Genomic DNA, 24,462 nt, shown 5'->3' with positions numbered 1-24,462 from the left:
AAACTAGAAAAGTTTAGTCCATATGCCACCATTACATCTACTGGTTAAGCTAGCATTAATTACTCCTTTCACACAGTATAAAAGCAGGTTTTTCACTTTTAGATAAATGACTGATACATGTATGTACCTACTGGGGTGCATATTGTGGTAAGAACACACTGGATCAAGTCTGAAGTGTGGTGTCAGACTGGATATAACTGTTTTGAAGATTACTGACATTTGCTATGAGTAATATTTCTGTACCTATCAACCTAAACTTGACCTTAACCTAAACCCCAACTTTAAATGAACCCTTTAGACAGTAATCCTGACTTTCTATCTGTGAGTTAACCCTTTACCTGCCAGACATCACTTCCAAATCTGCCAGTAATCACTTCCCAATCTGCCTGTAAAAAGCAGTATTGAGCCAAAACCATATATTTTCATCCGCTTGGCCCATGTGGGACATGTTTTGCTTCACTAGTTTTAACCAACTTGACCTCATGGTGAAATATGAACTTGGCAGGAAAAGGGTTAATGAAATCAGTAAGGTCCACTGTTTTTAACATTTGCGCGTACTTTTTAAATTTTTATATGCACAGCATCCAATGATGAAGACAATCATAACACAGATTCAGTGCTTCAACCTAAAACATCTGAAGACCTTCCAGTGAAAGATGAAAGTGTTGACACTGAGATTTGGAATACTAGCAAAGAAAGCAATGGCAGCAGATTACAGCTTCCAAGATTTCAACAAGTAGAGTTGGAATATTATGTGAAACATGCCTCACAGTCTCCGTTTTGTGTTCTTTTCAAAGACAATGGTAAGTTTGTTTCCATAGAGTATAACCCTTACCCTAGTACGTGTATGTGTAACCATAAGAAACGCTGGTAGTTGTAACATATTTTGTGAACTTTTGTCGAACTTGAACACTTTTTCTTGTCACAAAATAAAGTACCTTAGTGTGCAAAGGAAAACATGCAGTATGTACACATGGATCGCAATGTCAGCTTTGATATACATGTATGTTTTGTATAGTGTAACAAATTGTATACACAGTGCAACTGCATGCAGCTCCAATCACGTCATATAGGCTGAATCACAGTCCCTCTACTCAGTACTGTGACTGAATATACAAATGATACTTCATCTCTGAGTTTCATGTGATGTACTGAATGATGCTACACTTAATGCTACACTATGAGTTATTTAACGCAAAATAAATTGTTGAGCCTAGAGAAAAAGGCAGGTCCTTTCGTCTATGGTCAAAACAATCTTTCAAAACTCCCCAATGTGTGGTCAAAATGTTGGTAATAAAAGATATCGCTTGGATAAAGTGACTTTCATTTTTTTCAACACAACCATCAACTTTGTTTGGAGTCCATGTCTCAGTGATATTCCATGATTCAGATATATTTTAATATCTTCTGCTAATACCAGTATAAATAAATGAAAACTCCCTATTCATAGGAATAGCAGTATGTATGTAATAATGGTATAATATATTATTGTTTCAAGAGAATGAAACCATTTCAGCAGACAGTGTCTCCTCATAGATTAAAACAAGTAATCCTGACTTTCTTTATCACAGACACATCAACTTTAGAAGTGGTTCTTCAAGAAATGCAACATTCTGATCGTTTTCTTCACATTTCAAAGTTCCAAATCCAAGTTGGACTGTACTCAGTGAATAAGGTAAAAATGTTGACATTGATGGTGATTTATGCAATCAATGTAATTACACTATTTCATCTTCTTCAGTATCATTCCTGCTAGGGTATGACTATAGCCTCTTTACCAATGTACAATCATTCCCAATGATTGACAATTCATTGCAATGTTATAGAGTCCAGTACACTGTTATATTTCTTTGTACTGGTAGTGATAGAATTCCAGGATGAGTAAAGTGGTCCTGCAGCTTGTTTGGGTACATGTATATATAGTAAGTGCCTGTTTCATTCCAATTCTATTGCAACAGATCAGTAGAAATACAGATTCAGGGGTCAATTGAAAACTTAAAAGGCCTATGACCATGAACAACAACTACATATAGATTTGCTCATCCTTTATGTTCTTGCCTTGAAAATTTGGCTCACTCCACTTCCTCCTGCACCTCCAATAATCTATAGATGTCTATAATAATGATAGAACTACAGCAGTGTTATGAGATAGTAAGTTTGGTGTTAGGAAAAAGAAAGGATAATGGACACCAATGACTATACTGTACATAATTGGCTTTTAACAAGACTTCTCAAGTTCTAATTAATAAACCTCCACAATATTACAAAATACAAACGTAAGAATAATGTAAGCAAGTTTATAGCCTCTTTTGTGGGTCACACTTGACATCAACAACTATTACTGTACAAAAATTCCCATTGAAAGCAAAGTAAGTTTGGACAGTGAAGGTATTTTTCCACAAATAATTGAATCATGTGACCACTAGCTGAAATTAATTCTGTTTTGTTGATTCTTCAGAAACTCCATGGTAGTAGCATTGAGGTCATTTCTCCAACACTGCGATGTTATCTGAGTAGTGCTTCATTTTATGACTACGATGGATCAGCAGTGACCAGCGCCATCACAGACTGGTTGAAAATGACAGTAGGTAGAGTCCATGTTAAATCAAGCCAATGCCAGTGTAGTCTCCCATTCAAAACAATTCATAGACAGTTTTCTGCCAATTTTGGTGGTATTTTCCTTGTTGAGATAAAATGTGCAGTTCGCCAAATGCTGTTCTTGCAAGGCAAACTTCAGTTGTTGATAGTTATATCCAGCCAACTCAGTTTCACATGAAAAGTGCAAAATGTTATGATACACATTTCAATGAAATACAATAACCATTGAGGAGAATGTTAATGCTTTGTTTACTGATCTGTGATTTAAGTTGGCTTTCGGTCACCGAGAAAGCTGATGTACTATGCAATAGAGGAGATCTGTGACAAATTAACGTGTGAAAGTTGATAGTGATTTCTTGAAAAGTTTGCCAAAGAGTTTTCTGCTATTCTTAATATCAGTATCTTCGATTTTAGCGGTGACGGATATACATCTTGTTTGTCTAACTTTACAGTTTTCAAAGAGGGATACCATGATAAGTGAAGCCTGTCATTCTAATATTGATGAAATGATCAGCTCTTCTAGGATAACAGTATTAGCATATCCTGGTCATGACTCTTACAAAGATGTTGAATATATTCTACAGCAGGTAAGTTTTGAATTGAAAAGAATATCATCCTATATCCAGACTACTGCAACTTTTAGTACTCAGTTTCCAAGTTTTCAATATGCCAAGTTTACTGCTACATAACAATGACTTATTCCAGCACGGTTCAGGGCTTGAACTTAACTTTTTCACCTACTTGCCCTACAGGCAAACACCGAGAAATTTTACTTGCCAAATGAGTAAACCTGCTTGTCCCAATTTTTTTGTCTGTTTACATTTTTTTGTTTGTTTGTGTTGATGTTCATGTCAATTGTCACTATCCATAAGTGTTGGTCTTTGTGATCTCTGCCCACTTGTCCACCAATATTCCAGTGCAGGGTTGGGGTCATAGAGGTGAAGGGTTAGGGTCATAGAGGTGAAGGGTTAGGGTCATAGAGGTGAAAGGGAGGCCTATTAATAGATATTCGTACAAGCATATCAAGTGTCTTTGGAGTCAGTTGTGACAAGTGTAAGTTTTACATTAATGAGATTAGATTTCCAGTTGGAGGGAACAACAGCTGGATATCACTGTGAATCGCTGAATGTTGGCGTCTCACAGATTAGTTGTCGGTTTGTTGCTATAATCCCCACTTCAGTGACTTGAAACTTAATAACAGCAAGCATTGTTCAACAAAATTTCTTGAGTCTTTTATTTCCAAGACATGTAAATTTGATCAAAGTCTGTCACTTGCCCAAAGAGCAAGTGCAATTTATTTTCACTTGCCCGATGTCAGGTTTTACTTGCCCCAGGCAAGCAGGCAACTGTTAAGTTTGAGCTCTAAAGGTTGTCTTATTCACTGGACAAGATAAGACATTCTTACATAAAGCACAACTTGTTCATGTGATTGATACTTGGTGCTTCATTAATTCTCTAAAAATGAAAAAAAAGGTCATGATTTATTGCTTTTCACTCATTTGTAAAAAGTCAATCAATTTTCAAACTGCTGACTGTAGAATGTGTCATTTTCACATCAATGTACATAAATAGTACTCTGATTCCAGGCCTTTACGCCGGTTTTACATGATTTAAGTTGTGCCAGTGGTTTGAAAAAACAAAACCATTTATACTTACAATGTTTTTTTCTTAAGAATTTTATTTTATCATACAAAAGAAAATTTACACTTTGCCTCTTTTTTCATGGTAACAGAGAAATTAAGATTTCATATGACTTTATTATTAATGAAACAGTTCACCAATTGATGTGTGTTACTTGTAATTAAGGAATATGCTGTCTTTCTAAATATGCATTCTGGCCTTATTCTTTTCCCAGCTGAAATCTAATGGCAAGAATGAAGATGTACAGTTTTTAATTGTTCCTACAAATTCTGCGCATGAAAAACCACTGGTGTCAAGATTTAAGATTGAGAAATACCCAACTGTATTGATGCTTGATGGCACAGGTATGTATTTAAATCTATGTTTATTGATGACAATATCTGTAAGCTTTTTAATCAAGTAAGTACAGGAAAGTTGTAGTGTGAGGGCGCTCTTCATACTTCCTTGAAGGTTACCAAAAACAGAGCTTCCTCCAACCACATTCACATCACTAGGGGTGATGGTTCTAGACTTTATTGTCTTGTGTGATGCACACATCTGGCTCAAAGCTTCGAGAAATTAAAAGTTGAATATTGTTTTTATCAACAGACTGGAAGAAAGGCTCTATAAGGGTGTACAAGAGACTTCAGAAATCAGAAGTCAGGAAAGAAATCATTGAATTGCACATCACAACCATGAAAACATCACTGCAAAAAGTGTCTTTGGTAAGTTACATCATATTGAACATTTTAAAATTTCTCAAGAGTGCTGATGAAAGCTTATCCTGCTCTGTTTCAATTGGAAAGTCCCATTAGATTAATTAAGGTAGTCTGCGCCTCGAAAGTGAAAGACTTAAACCTTTGCTCAAACTTTCCTCAATGAAACTTTCGATCATTCTCTCATAAAATAAAAAATAAAAATCAGGGGCCACCATACAAAATTTGGTATTAGAGAAACAAATTACCTGAGATTTCCTGATATTTGAAATTCAAAATGGCTGCCATCTGTGTGTTAACTCTATGGAGAAAAATAAAATTCTTTATTTTTGAAAAACTAAGACAGTAAAAAGTTTTCTTACACCAAGAGCTTTAAAATGAGCCCACACAAGTGGTAGAACAGAATAGAAGTGGAAAAATTTTAGAGTCCAAATATCTGTCCTAGAGCCATGTTCTACCTTAACACAGATTGGATACTCAGTCCATCAGGTCATTGTTGAGCAAAATCTGTATCTGTCTTCCTGTGTACATTTAATGTTACATAAAGAATGTTGACGTTACAATATAAATAGCAACTGTCTGTGAGTATATGTTTGTTTTTTCAGGTGAATTTTCAGAAGGAAGTGATGGAAGGCAAAACACAGCGTTCTCCAATTATTCTGTGTTTCTTTGCTGCCTGGGGTAAAAACGTCAATGGTTACATGTCAGTGTTTGACAGAACAGCATCAACATTCAGCAGTACTGGAGCACATATAAGATTTGGTATTGTAGATATCAAAGAAGAAAGTAAAAGTGAGTGAAATATAAGTAATACTGTACAGCAGTCTGTAGTGTCATGTAGAAATGCATGAGAATATGCATTACAAATCATGCATATCAAGTGCTGTGATCACACAAAGGATACTTCGTGGTCTTTAAAGGGAAGTTCACCAAGGATGATTTTTACATATGTGGTAGCTCTGTGGTCATTTACCCCAGAAAAGCTATTTTCACATTTATAACTCGCCCGATTTTCTATGAAAATGATAAAAATAGTACAGGAAGTTGCCCATGTAATTTGAATCATGGGAAAAAAGCCCCAAGCTTGGAGCTTGCATCATGTGATATGGAAGGGACCATCTTCGGATGGGTATGGCCCCCACATTGTCCACTCACAGTAGTACAGTAGTAAACAGCAACACAAAATCTGACAGTGGACAGTTTATTATAAGTGATTCACCGTTTATGCAAGGATACTCAGTATAAACAAAAGTTATGTTAATACGCACAGCCTGGTTTGAGCCTGGGTGAGTGGACAATGCCATACCCATGGGAAAATGGTGCCTTCCATATCACATTATGCAAGCTCCAAGCTTGGCGCTTTTTCCCATGATTCAAATTACATGGGCAACTTCCTGTACTATTTCTATCGGTTTTTGTAAAAATCGTGCAAGTTATAAATGGCGAAAATAGCTTTTCCGGGGTAAGTGACCACAAAGCTAGCACATATGTAAAAATCATCCTTGGTGAACTTCCCCTTTAAACAGTATTTTTTTATGAAAGATGACAGCTGGTAGTTCACTCTGAAAAGCTTCACCTACAAAAGCTATAATGACTTCATGTTTCGTAACTGTGTAATGTTAAGTTTTTGCTTCACAGCCAGTTGGATGTACCAGTGCAGGAGCTATAAAGTCATTATGCATTTTAATAAATGACTTTGCCAACCTGCATGGCTGATGAGTGTGCCCTCTGAGTTCAAAAAAGCAAGCAAACTGGTTTTCTGAACACGCCTTGTCTATGCATTGGGACTGTACCACATACTCACTTTACCTCTGCAGAATTGCAGCATCAGCAAATATCACTGAGGGATCACTGTATTAGGACTTTTGTCTTAGCATTGCACATCTAGAAAAAATGTACAATGTGTTACATGTATGCTACATATACATATTGCTAACATGCACCATTCCATTGTAAATTTTGATATCTACCAGCCACTCCTTTACCTTGCTACATTACATTATGCGATATGACAATAACATGTATGCCTACTAAGGATACATGTACATCTATGTGCAGTGATGTTTAGCATTTACAAGTACAGTTGTTTGGATATAGTTTCAGAGTCAGATCTATTGTTTCAATGCTAATTATACGCTTATATACACATAAATTCGATAACAATGATTGAGAGTATTGTACTCAAATAAATAGAACATTGATAAATGTCATACATTTCTTGTTGATAAAGTTCCTGACAATGCCATTGATGCTGATTGCTTATGGTGCGTTTTCTGAACAGCAACCTGAGGTCATGAAGCCGGCCACGGTCCCACTTTTGTGGAGGGACCGTGAGCCGGCATTATAATATTACCAATTTGAATATAGTGATTAAATCGCAACAATCTAATAGCTTCCAATTAGTGTGTCATTATTGTGTCTGAGATTTGTTTATTTCTTTTACAGTTATTCCTCGTTATGTAAAAGTCATATCTGCCAAGAATGTACCATTTATTGTTGTATTTTGGTGGAGCACAGGTGATGAACAGAAAGGTGAGATTTATTTCATTTTTACACGTAAATTTTTGTTAAGATTGAAATGTACATTCATTGACTTTTCTCTTAATCTATACTTGAAAATCAAAGGATGCTTCTACCATAGTTTTTTGAATGATTTGAATGACAAAACAAAGAGATGTTCTTGTAAACTTAAATAAAGAGAAGGGTTTCCATCCAAGGTAACTTGAACCTGACATCTAACTTACCGATTACCTATTGTCATAGAATATTATGTACGGTTCACAGGAATATGATATCCAACTTCATGCAACTTCAATTACTGAATGAATACTAACACCATAGTCTTCCCAGTATTCTTGCATTGCCCCTTTAAAATAAACAAAAACAATAGCCTTGTATGATTAAGAAATTATAGTAATTGTAGGATTATGATTTGATAAAAATAGTGTGAAGAATTGAACAATAATTTTTTTATTTCAGATGGGAAACTACTTCAAAAGGTGTTTAGTGAGACATTGCCAACACCGTCAAATGTGTACGAATTTCTTCAATCAAATAATATTCCGTTTGTAAACAAGGATGGTAAACAACTTCACTATACTTCCTGGTCAAGTAGCACAGATCCTGTACATGTAAGTCAACTTTAATTTACATTATTTCAAGTTTGATGCAACCTCATATTGTGTACAGAGTTCATCTATACTAATAGTAACATGGAATATAATTCTGGTATATGTCAGAAAATGTATTTGTTATCTTGGTAACTATGGAAAACAACAAATTGGACTTGCGTACCTCTGTGCATGTTAACTTTATCATACATGTACTAACTATCTGATACAATGTCACAATGTATTTCCATCATTGTTCTCCAAAGCTTGGAAAACCAAAGGGATGGCTATTTTACGTAACAATATATAAGTTGCATATTGTTTTGTTGTGATAATGCATTCCTTTATATTGTAATTAACATATGAATAGAATGCTCCAAGTAGAAGGATGGCCCACCCCTAAAGATCTCCTCATATGGAGACACACCATTTATTAATTTGTTATGGATGGACAAGCTGCTGGATCTGTAGATTTTTTCTCACAAGACTTTCACTAGGTTTACGGATTCTCTTTACTTTTGGATCATTAGTACTTGACGTTTTGGATGAAACATAAACATGGATTTCACAGATATCATTCATTCACGTTTCTGTTGTAATGTGTAAATGTATATTTTTTCTCCCAGTTGTTTTGTATCGGTATATTTATATCAATCATGTCACCTTGATTCTTTTTCAGTCAAGATTTTATTCATTGAAGAGTGTTAAGTAGAAAAATTAAGTTTGTGTTGCAGGCAAAAAACTTTGCTGTCTTCAATGAATCTATAGATTTTACTAAGGACACCTCCTGAAATCAGGAAATCTTTGAGAGAGAATTTTTCAGGAAACAAGATTTGATTTTAAAAAATCTGAAAACAGCATGTACTGGTACTGCCAATAATTGTCAAGGATTATGCTAGTCTATACATAAGTTTACTCATGGAAGTTAAAACAGATAAATTCGGTTGGCTGTGTGTGATACATGATTGAGAAGTAGCTTTATTGTAGTGATTTCCAACATTATTCTGCTTACAGTGTATCATTGAAGTGATTAATATATTCCTGAAATGGTCTGTGTTCTGCCTTCCACAGATCTCCTATGGTTACAGTAGTGTGTCTCCTGTGTGTAGTTGTCATGACAACACTACGGACATGTCCAGGGAGGAGGAGAGATTTTATTACCCATCACATGTCAAGAAAACCTTTGCAGAATCTGATCAGTGTGAAGACATCAGTATCATCAAAGATCAGCGTCGTGATAACCAAGGAGATAACCAGGTGAGTGTTTGATGAGTGGCAGAGTCTGTGTTTTAGGGCTGTAATGTGTCCATGCACTTGAACAACCTGTTTCAAGAGCCCAGACTGTAAGGTCTATCATTTCATTGGTGGTCCACAGACACTGTAAACACATTGTCAGAGATATTACACATCAAGATACAATGCTTTCTAAAATTGCATTTCACAGCCTGGATTCTGAGTTGAATTTCAATACACCCAGTCTTTGTGGTCCATGCACACTTTGTCTTATTTCTGTTGTTTAGAATCAATTTAATGTATATTTGACTTCAGCTGTACTTGTAAAATAATTTGATGAATTTTGTTCAACTTTGTAAGGGCGTAATAGCATTGGCATTGATGTTGAACTTCAAACTCTTTGTATTATAGGCTTGTTAAGACTTTTCAGTCATTTAAATGCAACAATAAAGAGAGTCACCACTGATTTCAAGTAATTTTTCACAATCCATTTGAGTAAAATAATTGAGAGTAATGTTGAACTGTGCATCACTCAACAAGACATTGAGTAGCATACCGAAATCACTGTGACACAGTACAATAAATTACCCACAATTCTCTTTAATTTGTATCATTGAAGGTTACTTTATAACTTTTTCAGTTCTGCATACCGTATAGGCAATAATGTGCAGCATCACAATAATTGTTAAATAATTTCTAGTAAAAGGACGTCTAGATATATGTATTTCAGTAAAAAGTTTCCAAATAACCAGTAAACAACCATAAAAGTCACATTCTGTAGGTACTACAAATACCATACCTTTAGGCAGCAAGTTATGACAAACTGAAGGGGTCATTCTTTGAGAAAAATAGTAGCATGTAAATTTCTTTGGTCATTTGCATTGGAGAAAAATTCCTCTTGTTTCATTTATATAAACAGGTGCAACTACTCTCCCTACTTTCCATTACATTATTCTGTATAGCCAAGACCACAATCAGTGGAAATTTTTTTTTAAAAACTGCTTCTCCTCTATCAATCTTGCATAATTATTCAAACCATTTAAAATGAGAATTGAGAAGAATGGTTTTCTTAAACGTATGGTTTCAGAATATTTACAACTAGTCTATTTTTGTCTACACATGGGAGATATGGTAGACTTCAATGAGGAATCTCCAAGGATACAAATCATAGTGAATTATGAGAAATCTACAGTACTGTGCGTGATACATGGAGGACTGTTCCAAGACTTAGCCTAGACTTAGCCTGGACTTAGCCTAGACTTGACATCATAGGATGGCAAGTTTGCCACATACCAGTAGTGATCGTTCTGCTTTGAAAGATTTTTTTCCACAAATCGTATAGTATCTTTCAAGACAACCAATTCCAGGAAACTTTTGTTTATTTATAAAAAAAATATGCGGCCAATTAATTCTATTCATTTCCAACATGCACATTAGACACATTGGTTCAATCTTTGTATGTACACTGTGCTCACATTCATATGCATAGTGTAGCATGCTTCTAGGTGCCTTAAAAGCTGGGTACTTTCCAATGTCAGTATACCAGTGTACATATGTCACTAAAAGTAACTGCTACAGTAGAACAATGTGTCAATTGAAAATAAGACTTAATTTTCTTGTAGCTAAATACTTTGTACTGCACGGGAGAATTATTTCTCTATCCAGAGCTTTCGACAACTATCCAGCCGTCTTTATCAATGGTGTTGATTAGCACCACTGCGCATGCGTGATCTTAAAATATTATCCCAGATTCGGGGAAGTTGATACCGTTTTGTGATATTATCAAAACATGTCATCTTGGACCGGATGAAGAAATGCGATCGTACGATGTTAGTGCGCTATTTACTAGTGTACCGGTGGACGGGGCCTTGCAGATTATAAGTCAACGCCTGGAAAGTGATACAACTTTGCATCAACGTACATCCATGACTCCGGCCGAAATTATCATATTACTGGGACTGTGTGTGAAATGTACATATTTTACGTTTAAGGGATCTTTCTATCAGCAAATTCATGGGGCAGCTACCCGGGGGGGTACCTGGTCTGAGAAGTGGTAGGGGTGTGCGGCCGCACGTAAAAAACCCGGGGCCCATTTTAGACCTAAAATCTCGTTATTTTAGGACCCCCATTTTAGACCGTATGACCTTTGACCTAGGTCAAAAGTCATAGTGTCAAAATTTGCAAAAATGTAATCGGGTAAAAAGCAAGCATTTGCGTGACCGAGCTACCGGCAGAGCTTACCACTACACTGCATTTACGGTTTTGTTGTTGCTGGCCAAGCCATGATTTCCCAAACACATTTTTGGAAATACTAAAAAAATTGAGTGAAAGAAACTGTCTTTCACCCTCACCAAAGTTTTGTCCAGCTTCTGAAATTATCACTTATCTGCAGTTACAGTCTAACTGGTGGTTTTTAAATTCCAAACTACAAGCAGCCTCGCTGTACTTCAATAAGGCACTGCTAGTTTTCCCATGGTCGACCTGTTATGAGAGTAGTAGTAGAGCCACTTTGTTTCGATATTTTCTATTGGGCAAAATTCTTCCATATATGGAATCTGACCAATTAGTGACAGTGTTTTAAAACAAAGTCTACATTTATTTTGGCTAAAGCCAGGGGGTCTCTTTAATGGTTCCCCTGCCACACAAAAAGATATCGATGCTTATTGAGTGCAGCTCAAAACCCTGTGCTAGGAAGACGGGAACTGACAGTTGGAATTTGTTTTTGTGTGGCACTCAAAAATCGACCCCATTTTAGACCCTGGTTTACTGTGAATTGATACCCCCATTTTAGACCAAGTTGCTGAAATACCCACCCCATTGGGCGGCACGTATACATATTGGCAAGTAATGGAAGTACCCCCCCCCGGGCAGCTATGGGATCTCCAGTGTCTCCGATAGTATGCAATCTATACATGGAACACTTTGAATCTATCGCTCTGACAACAGCTCCCAATCCACCGTCGTGGTGGTACCGATATGTTGATGACACTCACACAAAGTTAGAGCGGAAATTTGCTGATGAATTTACGCATCATATCAACAACTTGGACCAACACATAAAGTTCACAACGGAGGAGGAGCATGATAACGCATTGGCGTTCTTGGATGTTGAGACAATCAGGCGCCCAGATGGCCAGATAAAAACCAAGGTATTTAGGAAATCAACACACACTGACCAATACTTACATTTCACCTCAAATCACCCCCCTGGTTCATAAAATGGGGGTAGTCAGAACCCTCCATCACCGAGCAGATCTCATCTGTAGCGATCCCAATGATAGGTTGGAGGAGAAAACCCACATCAATAATGCCTTTCATCGCTGTGGTTATCCATCCTGGGCAATTAAGTAGGCAACCCATACCAGAAAGAAGGCCCACACTAACTCAGTACAGAGGAATGGAAATCAAAAGCAAATGCATGTAACCGCTCCATATATCAAAAACTTCACAGAAATATTGCAGCACACTTTCAGAACATATGGTGTGCAGTTACACGCTAAGCCCTTTAACACCATCAGACAACTACTGGTATGCCCGAAGGATCCCACACCATCGAAAGACGTATGTGGTCCTATTTATCACATCCGATGTGAGGGTTGTGGAGATAATGAATGCAAAATGGACTATATCGGAGAAACAGAACGATCCTTGCAAGCCCGAGTGAAAGAACATCGGCGTCCAAGTTGCGTCACTTCAGAGGTTTCTAAACATATTCACAATGATTCCCAGGGTCATAATTTCATGGTAGAAAATGTGAAAATCTTGGATCGGGAGCCAGATTGGTTCAAGAGAGGTATTAAGGAAGCGATATACATAAGAACACATAAACCAACGCTGAATCGGGATGGCGGACGGTATCAACTTCCCCGAATCTGGGATAATATTTTAAGATCACGCATGCGCAGTGGTGCTAATCAACACCATTGATAAAGACGGCTGGATAGTTGTCGAAAGCTCTGGATAGAGAAATAATTCTCCCGTGCAGTACAAAGTATTTAGCTACAAGAATATAGTATGTCTGCACAGATGAGTCTGCATCATTGTATTAAGACTTAATTTGTATATTTTTGAAGTTCATTGCCTTTCATTCTTCTGATATTTTTATGAGATAACAAAGTTTGGTCAGCCTGTAGAAGTGGTTCTCCTCATAGTGTGATTATCTGATTCCATCGCAGGTATTGACTCCCAGAGAGATGTTGCCAGGAAAACCTCAAGAAAGTTTAAAAGTTTTAACAGATCTCACATGGCGGCAAGTCATGGAAAGTTCCAGTAAGAACCCTATGGGTACACCACAGTCTATGAAGACATCAGTTACGAGAGCAGTACTTGTCATATTTATACAGTCTGGATGTGGTACTTGTGAGAGACGCATAGAGACTTTCCAAAATATTGCACTGTCTGTCTCCTATCTAGGTGAGTTTTCAGTGTTTGTCTATGGGGCTTATCTCTTTTTGCAATCCAGCCATCTGATTGGCTGAAACCAAGGTTTATGTGCATTTGAAGTGGAAGACTTGGTCCTGAAGGGTATATGCACATCTGCAGTGTATGCATATCTGTAAATTCCTTTTATAATTCACGTGTTTTTTCACTTGTTACACATGAGAGACAGGAACTTTCAATTGACATGTACTTTAGCCCCATTTTACATGACTGCAACTTTTTGAAATGGCGCCACCATGTGGTCAAAAGGGGTATTTCTTTCTCTAGCCCTTTCCCTCACCATTTGAACTCTTAAACAAATAGAATGTTGATGTGTTTCAAGAAAATACGTTATCTGACGTTTCTTTTTGATAGTGAAAGAGAGCTGTGTAAAATTTTCATGAGTAACTTGAACAAAGTGTGAGTTAATATCAAAATCTGATTTTTAAATTGTGGAGTATAATTATAACCAAGAATTTGTAGAGATTCCCATAATTTCAGTGACATGATGACATTCACTATCATAGAATATCCAGATGATCAACTTGATCCATCTACTTTTTTTTAGATGGAGGTTCCGTTTATCTTGTCAACTGTACAAACAGTCCAATCATCTGTGAAGAGCAAAGTATCGTTGGATTTCCAACATTGATAGCGTATCGTAAACTAGGCTGGCTTGAAAGTGAAAAGTGTGTCTCACCAAGATTACGAAGTCATTACTCTAGGTTGGATTACCATGGTTCATTGGTGGTAAGTTTTTAATCCATCTGTTTCCAGTCACAGGACATCAAACATGGATGTCTAGATAGATTGATACCATGGTGCATATTATGATGAGAATCAAACATAATGTCGATGAGGAGTCAACTGGTCCTCAGGCTTTTAAGGGAATCTGTCACAATGATTTTAACTTCTTTTTCCTTTCATTACAGCTATATATTTTAGCATTTTGATTTGGTCAGCTACAGTGAAACAATAATATATAAATCAGAAAAAATTAGAAGGACTAAATTGTAATCTAAGTAATCTAGTGGTAAATATATCTGGGGTAAAATGTCTTCAACAAGAGATTATTTCCAGATTATTAGGAAAATTTTTCACAATGTAGCCTCCATGTCTTCACAAGATTGCCTGTTTACATGAAGTTGTTGTAAAATACAATATTATGAACAGTTGTCCTCATTGTTTACCAATTATTCTTTTGCTTTAAGGAAATAATGTAATTGACTGAAGTATTTGTCAAAATGGTGTCAAGTTTAATGATAAATACATCTATTGAATTATTGTGTAAACATACTGTAAACGTTTATCATAATGTAAAACTGCTGTATGCTGTCTATTTTAAACAATAATGTAACATAACTTGTTAAACAGGTGCTGTTTTACTCAATATCTACAGAATTTATCTTGTGTCATGGAGTAGTCTACACATACCGGTACTCTGCAAGTGTTGGTTTTTACAGTTTTAATTAATTTGCTTTATTACCACAACATTTGTGATATTGCCATTAGATCGGACATTGATGAGTATTTTCTGTCTACATGCATTGACACCTAACAGGTAGATGAAATCATGGAATGGTTTTCACAAGCTGCCGTACCATCTGTCAATCATGCTGATCATAGTGACTTACACAACACAACAATGGTGAGTCTTTACTCTGCTCTTCATTGTAATGAGTTGAAATAAATGCCTTCACCAACACTGAGTTAGTTTTATCTCACAGAATCAAAAGAAACAGATGATTAAGAAAAATTTGACCTTTCCTGCAAAAGATTTCGTTAATAATGAAATGCTCAGGGCAACAACTGAATGTTAAATGAAGTCAAATTGAAAGACCTTGGATGTTTAAAATATTGAAGACATCAAGTTCAAGCAGGTTAATTTTGTTTTCACAAAAGGCAGTGTCTGGCAAAGATTTCGGTCATATGTTGTCCATTAAATTGTCATTGCCGTTGATAGTGATTTTCAAGTTTGTTGGTACAAGAACTACACACATAGCTATCACAGATGGTGTTTTGAATCAACTTGATATCATTACCACACTCAAAGCTTAATGGCATTGTAAGCAGCTAATAATGATCATATATGTGTAACGTTTTGCAGATCAAAGTGTGTGGCTGGACTGTTTGTTGTTAACTCGGCCCCTTTAGCATCTACTGTCAAAACTCACTCTTTTCAGATATCAATCATAGTGCACAAATTATGCAAATAGTTTCTCAAACAACAAGATTTTTGATTGATGGTATCTTAACTGCATCACTAGATTGTATGTCACTCGCCAAGTTCATTATTTGCCGATTGTTTTTAAAATTCATCATTTCAGATCGAAGATATCAGAATAATTGGCACTGTGTATCCCAAATCTGTCGCTGGTAAATATCTACCACGCATTGCTGGTGTTGATAGCTGGTATCCAATGCAGTGTTTTCAATTGCTGTGTGAAAGACTGTACGGCAAAGCTGTCTGTTATGCTGAGAAAACCCAGGATATACCGAGTCGAGAGTTCCACAGCGATGAAGAAGATGAAGAAATGGTTGTCACCCAGGTAACTCAACATATCCTCCTCATGAATAATATTGGTATGCTAAATGTCTTTAATACGATTGGTTGCCATGATCACACATTCATGAAAATATTGATAGGAGGATACTATCAATTTACTACAGTCAAGAATGAGCAAATATGGCAAAAGTTTTGTTTTGAACTGAACGCACATGATTTTTTCTGATTTTTCTATAGAAGCTTAGCTGTACTTAAACCTGATGCATTACTCTGTCAAAATTGACACTCACATCAAAGTCTTACTCTTAGAATGTCTTTTCTGAAAGATATCGATGGCTGCTTTCAAAACATTTTACATGTTGTGTTATATACTTCAAATTTTAATTTAGTTGAGTTTACATTTAATATTTCATGAAAGACTCTACTGTACATTACGGTAACGTCTTCAAAGTTCTCTGTTCCTGTTTGTTGTCCAATGATAGTTTATATTCATTTCTTGATACTATGAAATTAATCACAAACAGTTCATTGCACAGTATCAGATGATATTTGAAATCAGTTCTCATTTCATGGCCATCTGTGTCTTGTAACTTTGTCCGTAAGCATTTGTAAAATGTGCCCTCTTAGTGACAAATCTGATGAAGTGAATAATTGTACAGTAAAAGAATTTTTATACAAAGACAATAATATTAACACTGTGTTTTAAATGATAATGAAACTGATGAAACGCCACTGAGCAGGTGATGTATGGACTGTATTTGCAATATATCACTGTACAGTCCAAAGTTTTATCACTGTGATAAGTGTAATGCTAGGGTGAAAGTAAATTGATGAAAATAGAGGAGAGGTATCGAAACTTTTGATTGACAGCCTTAACCATATCAGTAATTATTGACATTGATCTAGCAAATTATGTGAATACTTCAGATACCAGTATCAATGGCCTTGATCCGTCAAATGTACTGCAGTGTAGTCTGTGCTATTAATTGTACTGCAGTAAAGCCCACGCCTTGATTCATCAACTGTAATGTAGTCAGCTCAGTGCTTTGACTTGTCAATTTCATCTCACGTATCACCGCGGTTACATTCTGTCACAGCATGGAGCTATAAGGGTCCACTGCATATACTGAAATTTAAAACGACATGTATACAAGTGTTCCTTAGGTGAGCGTCAATTGACACAGTATTTTATCCCCTTCCAAGGCATCTTTTTCAGTAATATCCTCTGATATTTCAAAAATCCTCTCAGGAAATCACAGAGTATGTTTTACCTCACAAGATTCCAAATATATGTTTAACATCTAGTATAATACAGTAAAATAAATCTTCATCGATCTTCTAGATAGATTTCAGTCTAGAGGCTGTATCGCTGAAATGGTGATATCATTTGTGAAATATTTCTTTCTCACTTTACTTGACACAATATCTTAGAAGTGAAATGAAACATTGTAACAAAGATTGAGATTAACCATATGACGATTCATTTCCTTGTGTCGTGATGTACACTGTCTTTAAAGTCAGAAAGTTTTAGGCATCTGTTTTTATGCATTTTGTTATAAAATGTGGTGACATTGCAGATGATCATAAGAAACAGAGGAATTTTAATAAAAAGTGCTGAGTCAGCATTTGCAAAACATATTGTACAGGCCACTGTACTCTGTTACTTCATGTACATGCAATCCAATCACACTATGGCAAATTATTTGTTCATCTGCTCACCTGGGCTTTATACAAACATCCCCATCATTATCAAACATCATGAGTGTCCTCCACATACTGGGACATTGGGATGAGTAGGTGAAACAGTTTAAATTGGTAAGGGAACGTGTATTTTAAAACCAAATAAAATATCAGGATATGAAATGTTAGTCATGTAATATAGTCTATAAAAAGACCATAATGAGTCATTATAAATTTAATATCAAGTCAGTGCAAGAATAGTTGTCACTCTGCCAAAAAGTCTTCAGTTTCTTTGTAATCAGTTGTCATTTATAAATGTAGTAAAAGACGCAGTCTTTGCCTCAATAGTGTATTTAATGTATTTCTAATTTTCTGTTCTGAATTGCACTGAAGGTGAAGATGTTACGTCGGGATGGTATTGAAGTGTTGCTGTTTAAACTTGGTGTTCCATTGATATCAACACTGGAAGACGAAACCAACAATCAGATTCATGAATTTCATACACCTCACAAGTAAGCGATTAAATGAACTTTTTGTTATTTATGTGTTATGTAATGGTTTCATTAATAAAGCCTTGTTACACATTTCTCTCTAAAACGGCACATTCAAGTCATTCAACTTTACAATTATATGAGTCAAGGATCTACTCACAACTCAATAGTGTTCTTCAAACTCCTGGGTGAAGCATTGAACGTGTGTTGTTAATCACCCACATACATTGGTTGGTGCATTTTGTAACTGTGCTAAATACCTTCATCCATTATGTCATGGCCTTGAACTTGATAAGTATTAGCAATTGTGAGTATCTACAATGAAACTGCAAACTGAATGTCACTTTAAGTAAAATGTGAATTGTCACTACCTCTTGTAACTTTTAAGTCTCTTCCACATTTTGAGCAGCTAGTGTCCTTACCGGGAAAGATGGGATATTAATTTTGCTAAAGTTGAATTTTGATTTTTCAAAACTTTACAGTCAGCTATATGGGTCAGTCTGATAGGAATGACCTTCCATGACCTCTTTGAAATGAAACAGTATCTGTATAAGGTATTTCTGTATAGTGTATGTTTGTAGATCATGCTGTGTGAGGCAGGACTATCAACAGTGAGGTTGACTGAGTGTCTTGGTTCAGTCTGATATAACTTTCAATTGTATGCAAACAGTTCACTGTCATACCAATTGTAGGAATTTCTTACATACCAGATTACCAAAGTTATGTTAGTTATATAACGGCAGTCTTTACAAAACATCCTATGATCAGGTTGTATTGTGTTTGATGTATTTATGTGATCAGGTGAAGCGTAGGCACACTGAAAAACAGCGAGTCTGTAAGTGAAGTAGTTTTATTACTTGGTCAAAGAGAGTGAAGAGGTTAAGGCTACCTGAAAGCTGAAACTTCAGAGAGTTTCACAACATTTATGTCAGTGCAGATGTACATCTGTGTTTGGTGTGTTTTAGAAGTGGAGGTACAATTGGTCTTTAAACTAGATGAAACAAGTTGCTGTGAAAAATCTTGAAGATTGTCGTATGCAATATTTGCAGTTTTATTCAATATTTGCAACATCATATATGGCATACACAGTGGCTGATTGGTCAATCTCTGACTTTCTACATCTCATACACAGTGGCTGATTGGTCAATCTTTGACTTTCTACATCACATATACAGTGGCTGATTGGTCAATCTCTGACTTTCCGCATCTCATACACAGTGGCTGATTGGTCAATCTCTGACTTTCTACATCTCATACACAGTGGCTGATTGGTCAATCTCTGACTTTCTACATCTCATACAAAGCAGCTGATTGGTCAATCTCTGACTTTCCGCATCTCATACACAGTGGCTGATTGGTCAATCTCTGACTTTCTACATCTCATACACAGTGGCTGATTGGTCAATCTCTGACTTTCTACATCTCATACACAGTGGCTGATTGGTCAAAACAGACTTTCTGCATCACACACAGTGGCTGATTGGTCAATTTATACTTTCCACTGAGCAGATAATGCTGATGGAACAGCTATTTGTAATACAAAACTAGTACTGGTACTCCCAAGTAACTGATTCTGATGTAGATAGTTTATTCCTCATAAGAATTTTGATGTGGAAAAATTTTAAAATGTGTGTTACCATATTCATCCATGCGTAAAAGTAAAACTGCACACTTTAAAACTGCATATTGTATAATCATAACAAAAAATAATGATTGCTACTAACATTGGCTAATTGAAGTGTTTGTTAACGTTGGAGATATCAGTGAATTTTCAAGTAGTTAATGTTTTAATATTAATTGATACAGTATGGAATTTACAGTCAAAAGACTAGTGTTCAGTACAGCGGTAGTAAAGACTTGGGAAGTACAGTAAGTTGTGACTTAACCACTTTCCAATTCTGTGATATTTGTATTGAAATACAATAATAGGTAGAAATCACATGTAGACGAGTATTATGGTGAAGAGATCTTGTGCTTTTCTGTGACAGATGGCTAACTGACCCACAAACTGGTACAACATGTTTGCTGTCAGTATTCATTGCTCAAAGCTGTGATAACTAATGCATTACGGCTCCCAGCCATGGTAGGTTAATGTACAGTTCAGGGAATCAGAACAAAAATCAGTCATACTATCTGAATCACACCTGTTCACTAGCCAATGGCATGGATCACATACAATGAAACACAATGATATCAGTTTCAGTTTGGTTTTCTGGGCGTAAAGAAATACATGTAGTTTGCCTCCCAATCTGTGATGCAGTGTAGCACTTTGAAGTTATGCTACTGGTAATAATGTAGCTACTTCTTGTTAATGCATCTGACTTCCAAGGTACAATCAAATAACAATACAATTTACAATTTTCTACCTATCTCTGTCAGTATTAGTCACCTAATTCAAAATTTAGAAATGCAAATCATAAAAAAGAAAGAAAAAGTTACTCAGCTCAATGTAACTATACTCACAAGTGTTTTTTTAGAGCTACGTAAACATGGATTTAAAAAAAAGAAAGAAAAAATCCGTAAAATCATGCGGTCATAACTTGGCATTTGATTTTTGCTTGAACAAGGATGTCTTTTATGTTTTTTTTAGTTTATTTGTATGATACATTTTTCTGGAAATGTTGTGGCCAGTGTTTGACCGCCCTGAACCCCTGAAAAATGCATATTTAAAAAAAAATATTTTGGGAAAAAAATTCATGCCGACCTACCTACTCTGTTTTTGAAAACCATCGAACAACACAATTTATTTTTTGGCCTTATCACTTGTACTTCTTCAAGTGTTTTAAGGGAGATATATGTTGTGTAGATTGAAAAGGCAGGACAAATAAGGTTTTGTGTTACAACTTTTCCTTTTGACTGTGTAGGACAAGTTTGTAGCTTTATGTTCTACAGCTAGATAAGATAGATGCATAGATCAGCTACACACACTGTGTTTAGATATATTGCTGGGACAGTATCTATGGTAATATCAAAGTGAATGATGATTAATATATGGTTTGACAACTCTGAAGGTTGGAAGCTAACTCAGTACAGACAGTAAAGTTCATATCCCCTGTTACTAAAGATGACCATCATTGTCATGGACAAATGCTGTTTAGCATAACAGGTTTTTTTGATCATGAGTTTGAAGGTTATGGCTCAGGGTCAACTGTGATGTCAGCTTGTTGCTGAATCTGGTCAAGGCTTTTATCCCTAGGATAGCCATAGTACACTACAGCCTTACAATGTGACTGAAAGCAGGTCAGCTGTGCATTCTTACTATTGTCTGTTGAATAAGCTTTGTTGAACCAGTCAATAGCATCACCTTATACAACACCAAACTTGAATAATAGTAAATAGTTTGCTCTGAACTCTGAGCATTGTTGACACTGAAAAAGCAAAATTCCTCATAGGGTTTAATTAGGTTTTATACAAATAGAGATGTTTAAGATTCCCCAATCAATTCTTTATCAATGTTAGGAGTGAAATTGATGTGCCATGTGAAGATAACAAGGTGAACTGACAAAGAACTGAAATATAAGTTGTTTGCAAAGTGATGCAGTGTCCTGATGCTGGACTCTTACATGTATATGACCATGAACCATTAATATACAGAGTCATGGAATATGTTTTTGAGTTGAAAGTTTCTGTCAAGGATGTCACTGTGAGGGATAGTTCACAGTCTTCTCTTGATGCCATTACTGTCCATATTCTAATCTCTTGTGCAGGTTTACAAACAGCTAGCTTTAATCCTTAGGTACATTTACAGAGGTAGCCTGTGAAATGGTCGTGTTTCCTCAGTAAAGGCAGATATAATCAGTCTGGATTTGACAAAATACTATTTTGTTTGGGAAAAAAATAATAGTTAATTTATTTTAAGGCTTGTATCATCAAAACCAGTGTTTTTATACATGTTATTTGCAACAATACTTACTGTATGTTGTATGATTTCTGACATGTTCAAACATGTGATCATGTCATGGCTTGTGTGGAAGTGGTATGTTGTATTTGTTGTATTTGCCAAATGTATGAAGAAAAGAATTGTTGTGGAAAACTTTATTTTTAAGGCAATGTAAAATGACACCAAACTTTCATTTTAAAGAGTATGGCTGCATGTCTTCATATTGTAAGCATTTCCAGTTTTGAACACACTCACTGAAAGTGAAATATCAACTTTGTTCAGTTATCTTGTATCAAAACTGATTATCTGACTGCAATAATTGCAGCTACAAATATTTGGGCTGTGCTACGCATTGTGAATTTTGTAGGTCAGTTTCATTTGAATTGTCCCCAAGGAGACCATTATCCCTTTCACCACCATGGTTTGACCCAAGCGTATTGTTATCAGTGGTGAGTGTGGACCTGTTCACAAAGAATTGGGGGTGAACAGGCCATAAATGAGTGCATGTATATTTAAAGACGAGCAGTGAAAACTGGCTGATTGCCTCTCACTATTAGTTTGGAGGGGGGGGGGACTCATACCTACTTTGTAAATTCAAAATAGGTTTCAGAGATTTTATTTTGTCCATGTGTAGTGATATTTGAAAACATGTCCTTTAGAACTAATTGGTCCGTTGTTGTCATTATTGAGCTATGTTAGATTCAATATCTTTTACTTTGTTGTAATATTTGCTAAAACACACTGTGTTGCTATGTCTATTTACAGTTATTTCAAACATTGTCTAATTCAGTAGTCTTATTCCAATCACCTGACATCATAATGCTTAACAAGAGTAAACAGTCACTTTCCTCAATTTTATGTCGACAGAGCTACATGTATAATATCAATAATAATTTGTCAGTTCAATTTGATTAGGGTAATATCACACTTTATGTCACATGTGTGAATGAAGTTGATAGGTGTTAAAAATCTAAAAAAATTGCCCTGTTTCAAAATTGGTAAATTCAGAAGGGGATCAGTACAGTTCTGTTTGTCTGGGGATCGAAGTATTTTTAATTGAGTGGCTGGGACTTTGCCAAGCATCTGGCATCATGATTACAGTTTTCCACTCCAGAGCATTCTTTTTAATTTGTTTACATATCACACAGAGCGGCTTTCATTGACCTGTATAAAGCATATTGTTATGGGTCGTTATTTTGTTATTAAAGCATGTCAGATTTTATAGTGCAACAAAGATGTATATAGTCAGTCTAAAGCATCATAGATGTAGCTGTTTGCTAGAGTAAAGTATTGAGTTATTTGACTGACCGTGTAATCTCACTCTGTGATATACATTTGCCAGGGAGTGCAAGTCCTTTCACTTATCTAATTAGCATTGATTGTACAGTACCAGTGATGTAAACAAATGTCATCAACTGTGACCAATATTTGTCTCTTGCACTACAACCTGAATACAAAAATCAATTAGTGGAGTGTGTTTCAAAGACGTGAAGTGAGTGTAAATATTGGCAACTCTTCTAATGGAGTGCCAATTACACTTGATGTAATGTTTTATGTAAATGAATAGCCAGGTATATTTTGAGAATAGATTGTATTGATGCATCCATAACAGGTATAAAAACAAATGCAACAATCTGTTCATTTCTTTTTTTTTGACAACTTTGATGATGATTTTCACACAGATATGATTTAAAAGCCGGTCAGCGTTGTGAGGATGACCATGCTGCATGCAGCGATGTCTTGGCTGACTTTGTCGAAGATCACAGACGTCTTCCAGTATCTCATCTGACTCTCAGGTCATTCCACACTTCATCAAAATGGTCAGTTATCAGCTGATGCTTTAGAGTGTTTTTGGATCTCTTCAATTATGTTCAGTAAACTATTGTTATGATTCATGAATCTGTCATTCATTAAATCATGGAATAGTTACAGTGACTACGGAATTCTGGAAAGGTGAAATTTATCCCAGCTACCATGGATGGCTGGCTTTTTCGTCAGTGACATAGCTGTGACTGCTATTGCTGTTATTGTGGACATAAATTTGCATAGCTCATGGAATCAGGAAACCCGACAAAACCAAGGACACTAGACTGTGTGACTTTTAGAGTGTATAAGGTCATGGCCAAGCTTGACGTTCATGCCATGGCCAAGTTCATTTCATGTCAAGGCTAGACTGAGGTTGAGTTTTAAGTCAGTAGTTAAGTGAAAG

At 36.0% G+C, this 24,462-nt stretch overlaps 1 protein-coding gene across 1 annotated transcript in view; it reads left to right on the top strand.

The window, feature by feature from the left end:
- Positions 1-24,462, top strand: part of LOC139139298 (uncharacterized) — a 36,031-nt gene that overhangs the window by 1,092 nt on the left and 10,477 nt on the right. The window contains exons 2-17 of the mRNA XM_070708173.1: positions 582-803; positions 1,572-1,675; positions 2,459-2,584; positions 3,051-3,185; positions 4,454-4,583; positions 4,828-4,943; positions 5,540-5,726; positions 7,380-7,466; positions 7,914-8,065; positions 9,116-9,301; positions 13,453-13,690; positions 14,265-14,446; positions 15,258-15,344; positions 16,024-16,245; positions 18,276-18,394; positions 23,936-24,073. Coding sequence (XP_070564274.1) covers positions 582-803; positions 1,572-1,675; positions 2,459-2,584; positions 3,051-3,185; positions 4,454-4,583; positions 4,828-4,943; positions 5,540-5,726; positions 7,380-7,466; positions 7,914-8,065; positions 9,116-9,301; positions 13,453-13,690; positions 14,265-14,446; positions 15,258-15,344; positions 16,024-16,245; positions 18,276-18,394; positions 23,936-24,073 — 2,431 coding nt within the window. The remainder of the gene's footprint in view (positions 1-581; positions 804-1,571; positions 1,676-2,458; positions 2,585-3,050; positions 3,186-4,453; positions 4,584-4,827; positions 4,944-5,539; positions 5,727-7,379; positions 7,467-7,913; positions 8,066-9,115; positions 9,302-13,452; positions 13,691-14,264; positions 14,447-15,257; positions 15,345-16,023; positions 16,246-18,275; positions 18,395-23,935; positions 24,074-24,462) is intronic.

The sequence above is a fragment of the Ptychodera flava genome, chromosome 8, assembly GCF_041260155.1.
Source record: "Ptychodera flava strain L36383 chromosome 8, AS_Pfla_20210202, whole genome shotgun sequence".
NCBI classification, from domain to species: Eukaryota; Metazoa; Hemichordata; class Enteropneusta; family Ptychoderidae; genus Ptychodera; species Ptychodera flava.
The sequence above is the reverse complement of the archived record's forward strand: the minus strand, read 5'-3'. Positions and strand labels throughout refer to the sequence as shown.